Below are 4,456 nucleotides of genomic sequence, written 5' to 3'. Positions count from 1 at the left end.
AATGACGTCATAGTCATTGGATGTAGTTAGTACATAAAGGCTCGATCATCGAATAAAAATGTAACTAAGGAAAGGACAATTATGGCTCCATATATTCACAGTGATGTCTAATAATTCCCATTACATCTGTAAACTGTTCCACAGTTGCCGGTCCATACCTTTGAAGCTTTTCATTAAACATACAATTTTTCTTTTGGAATTTGCTATGAAGTTTTGCGAAAGCATTTCTAGCCGACCTTTCTACAAAATCCGCTCTTTCAGAAAAAATTTTAATCTTTAATTTTGAATATTTTTCGTAATCCTGGTAAAACATTCGTTAAATGTTTCTCAATTTACAAAGATCAGCTTGCAATATTGCCATATTTTTGGACTTCTGAATATAATTTTTAATTTTGTCCTTATGCGTTCTTTGCAGCTTGTGTAAACTGCAAAAATATCCTTGGTATCCGAGCAATAGTTTGAATCTTTCAATTCAAGCTAGAAAAATACCTTAAAATTTGAAAATTAGTTTGATTTTTGGTTAGGTTCTAACTACCCGACGTGGGATTAAATATGTATTTCCAGACCAAAAAATCCAATTTTTTTATATATTTCATTTTTCAGTTTAGAATCGCTAAAGTTATTATGCAAACTGCAAAAATATTTATGATATCTGAGCAAAAACTTTAATATTTTTATTCGAACTAACAAAATACCTGAAAATGTAAAAATTAGTTTTATTTTTTTTATAGTAAAGAACGATAACTAAATCCGGGTTGCAGCGGTAGCTAGCAACCTAGTAAGAGACGATCACGTCCAATGTTAAGAAATATAAAAACCCATAGTTCCTAACAGAGGAGTCAGATCAAAACAAAAAGTACACCATTAGAACCGCCTTGACCGAAACCCCTGTATAGGAAACTTTCTGTCCCTTGGCTTGAAACGCAAGGGAAATATATTGGCTTGAAAATCAAAAACAGTGGCAGCAACTACAACATTCTGCCTAAACGGGATATTTTTTTCTTTTTTTTTTCTCTTTTCTTTTGTATACAAAGATAGCTTGGCACTGGAACATCGTAGAGGGTTGTTCAATAGCTCATTGTAAAGGAAATTAATTTGGTTAAAAATCTATAGTAATTAAAATAAATTATTTCTAAAATAGAATAAATTTTTCCACCAAAAACTGCATTTTCGATGTCTTTTCACACTGCAGTTTTTCAAACATAATCGCATACCAGCGGTAAGATTTGAACCCACGCCTCCGAAGAGACTGGTGGCTAACACCAGTGCCTTGGACCACTCGGCCAGGCTGCCTCTCATAAATAAATATATATGTGAATTTGGGTTGCAGCAGTAGCTAGCAACCTAGTAAGAGACGATCAGTCCAATGCTAAGAAATATAAAAACCCAAAACTCCTAAAAATAGAGTCAGATCAAAACAAAAGTATATTATTAGAACTACCTTGTCTGAAACCCTACTAGATAAATAATGAATGGCATCATAGTTTTATATTAGAGTTATGACGTGAATAGAAAACACGAATTATATTGTTGTTTCTGAAGACGTCATGAAATAATATCATTGCGCCATGACATCAATAAAATTACAGTAAAGAACGAACCTTAGCCCATAGTAAAATCCGGGTTGCAGCGGTAGCTAGCAACCTAGTAAGAGACGATCACGTCCAATGTTAAGAAATATAAAAACCCACAGCTCCTAAAAAAAAGTCAGATCAAAACAAAAAGTACACCATTAGAACAGCCTTGTCCGAAAGCCGTACATAGGAAACTCTCTATCCCTTGGCTTGAATAGCAAGGGATCCGGGTTGCAGCGGTAGCTAGCAACCTAGTAAGAGACGATCACGTCCAATGTTAAGAAATATAAAAACCCATAGCTCCTAAAAAAGGAGTCAGATCAAAACAAAAAGTACACCATTAGAACCGCCTTGTCCGAAATCCCTTTATAGGAAACTTTCTGTCCCTTGGCTTGAACAGCAAGGGAAATATATTGGCTTGAAAATCAAGAAAATTGACTTTAACCACGTTAGTCTCCCCAAACGGGATATTTCTTTCTCTTTTCTTTGTATCCAGAGATAGCTTGGCACTGGAACATCGTAGAGGGTTGTTCAATAGCTCATCCTAAAGGAAATTAATTGGGTTAAAAATCTATAGTAACTAAAATAAATTATTTCTAAAAGAGAATAAATTTTTCCAATAAAAACTGTATTTTTGATGTAGTGACGTCATAATTACTATATAAGAAACGTCAAAACTGTAAATGGTCTCATTCATGAATACATAATGGTTAGATCAAAGCAAGCTACACGCAAGTTAAAAAATCAGTACTAAAAAATCAAGAAAAGTGGAAGCTACTACAACGTTCTGCCTAAACGGGATATTTTTTTCTCTTTTCTTTGTTTCCAGAGATAGCTTGGCACTGGAACATCGTAGATAGTTGTTCACAGCTCCACTATCAACTAATAGTGTAAACATACCACTCATTATTGTAAATATATATATTGTCAAATAGAAACGAGTATAATCAAACTCTTCTCTCTCGGAATTCTATTCTGTTACTAATATGAATTATATTTAATATCCTTCCATATATTAGTTCTGGTTTCTATGAGCGGTTGTTAAGGCCTCTTGGTTATTTTTAATTCTCCATATTTAGAGTTGCGCTAGCAACATGAGTAGATTTATCGTCATAGGCTATTTTTAGATGTTCTGGCTGGACTCCAATTGTCTTCCATATTTGGAGTTCTCGTGAAATTGTATTACCTTTTACTACTTATGTCATTGAGGGAAACTAAGCCAGGTAAGGCTTTGCCCTCTAAGAGTTCAATGCTAGCACCACCACCAGTGGAAACATGGCTGACTTTATTTACTGCTCCAAATTTTGCAGCGGAAGCAGCCGTATCACCACCCCCAATAATCACTTTTGCACCTCTAGCAGTGGCTTCTACCAGAGCATCTATAATTGCTTTTGTGCCGCTTGAAAATTTTTCAAACTCAAAGACGCCAATCGGGCCATTCCATACTATCGTTTTGGCTTTAGAGATGGGCCCAAGAAACTTTTTAACTGACTTTCGGCCACAGTCTAAGCCCATCCAGTTTTGTGGTATCCCTTCCTCAACTGTCTTATACTCAGTCTCAGCATTATCTGAAAATTGATTGGCTACTATAAAGTCAACTGGAAAGTGCAGAGCAACATTCTTTTCTCGAGCCTTCTCCATAAACTTTTCCACTATTTTTGCACCTTCATTATCAAATAGAGAGCTTCCGATTTTCATTTTAAGTATAACTTTCAAGAATGTGAATGCCATCCCTCCACAAATTATTATTGAGTCAACTTTATCAATGAGACTTTCAATTAGGGGTATTTTATCTTTAATTTTAGCTCCTCCTAATATGGCAAGGAAGGGACGTTCTGGTGCAATAACAACGTGTGAGAAATATTGTATTTCTTTTGCAAGCAAATGTCCAGCTACCCGAATATCAAATTCATCTCCCATCATTGAACTATGTGGCCTGTGTGAAGTCCCAAAAGCATCATTTACATAAATATCTCCAAGTCTTCTTAGTAACTTGCGAAATCTTAACACATCATTGGGATTGGAGTTTACGTAGTTTCCGGAAGAATCTATCCCACCTCCCTCTTCTTCCTTATGAAAACGGAGGTTTTCCAGTAAAATAACAGAGCCTTTTGAAGGATTGCTGCAATGAGACATAGCACTCTCTCCAACACAGTCATCGATGAAGACGATTTTCCGTCCAAGAAGTCTCTGAAGCTCTTTTGCAACTGGTTTCAAAGAATACATATCTTCTCTCCGTCCATTTGGGCGACCTAAGTGGGATATCAGCACAATGGATTTCGCACCTTTGTCTAACACATAATTTATTGTATCAAGACTAGCTACAATTCTTTGGTTGTCAATAACTTCTCCATGTTTTATAGGAACATTAAAATCCACTCTGATTAATATCCTTTTATCTTTCAAATCAACATGTTCAATAGTTAGCTTATTAAAACTCATATAATCGTCACAATTATTTTACCAATATGTTTGTTTTAAAGTTTGACCCCATAAAATCACGTATCGAGTTGTTTAAAGCGAACAAAAAACAAAACTAATGAAAAAATGTCAGGTATTTTTCTAGTTTGAATTAAAAAATAAATATTATTGCTGAGACATCTTAAATATTTTTGCAGTTTGTATAATGACTCTAGCAATTCTGAACTGAAAACTATAATAAAAAAAATTGATTTATTTTCTTTGGAAATTTAAGACAACGGTTAAAGAAATACACACTTTAGGAGGTACACGAAAAAAAGTCTGGTTCCAGCAGAAAATTGCAACTTTGAACTGAAGAATGAAATAAACTAAATAAATGGTTATGGGAACCTAGAATGGTTTCTAGATAGGAAATTAAAAGTCCTCATCACGATTGCATTAGCGCATGATTTCAGAAGTAG

General features: G+C 34.7%; 1 protein-coding gene across 1 annotated transcript; it reads right to left on the bottom strand.

Annotated features, from left to right (window-relative positions):
- Positions 1–2,756: 2,756 nt before the first annotated feature.
- Positions 2,757–4,016, bottom strand: LOC148939621 (phosphoglycerate kinase-like). Its single transcript, XM_089106927.1, has one exon. The coding sequence runs from the start codon at positions 4,014–4,016 to the stop codon at positions 2,757–2,759; it is 1,260 nt and encodes a 419-aa protein (XP_088963053.1).
- Between the last annotated feature and the right edge of the window lie 440 nt (positions 4,017–4,456).

Source organism: Artemia sp. Qi Xiang Cuo, chromosome 21, assembly GCF_049724085.1.
Source record: "Artemia sp. Qi Xiang Cuo chromosome 21, ASM4972408v1, whole genome shotgun sequence".
In the NCBI taxonomy this organism is placed as follows: domain Eukaryota; kingdom Metazoa; phylum Arthropoda; class Branchiopoda; order Anostraca; family Artemiidae; genus Artemia; species Artemia sp. Qi Xiang Cuo.
Note: the sequence above shows the minus strand (reverse complement) of the source record. Positions and strands in the feature narration are given on the sequence as shown.

Excerpts from the sequence above, each read along its gene's own strand:
- LOC148939621 (XM_089106927.1), bottom strand. The coding sequence starts at position 4,016 with ATGAGTTTTAATAAGCTAACTATTGAACATGTTGATTTGAAAGATAAA.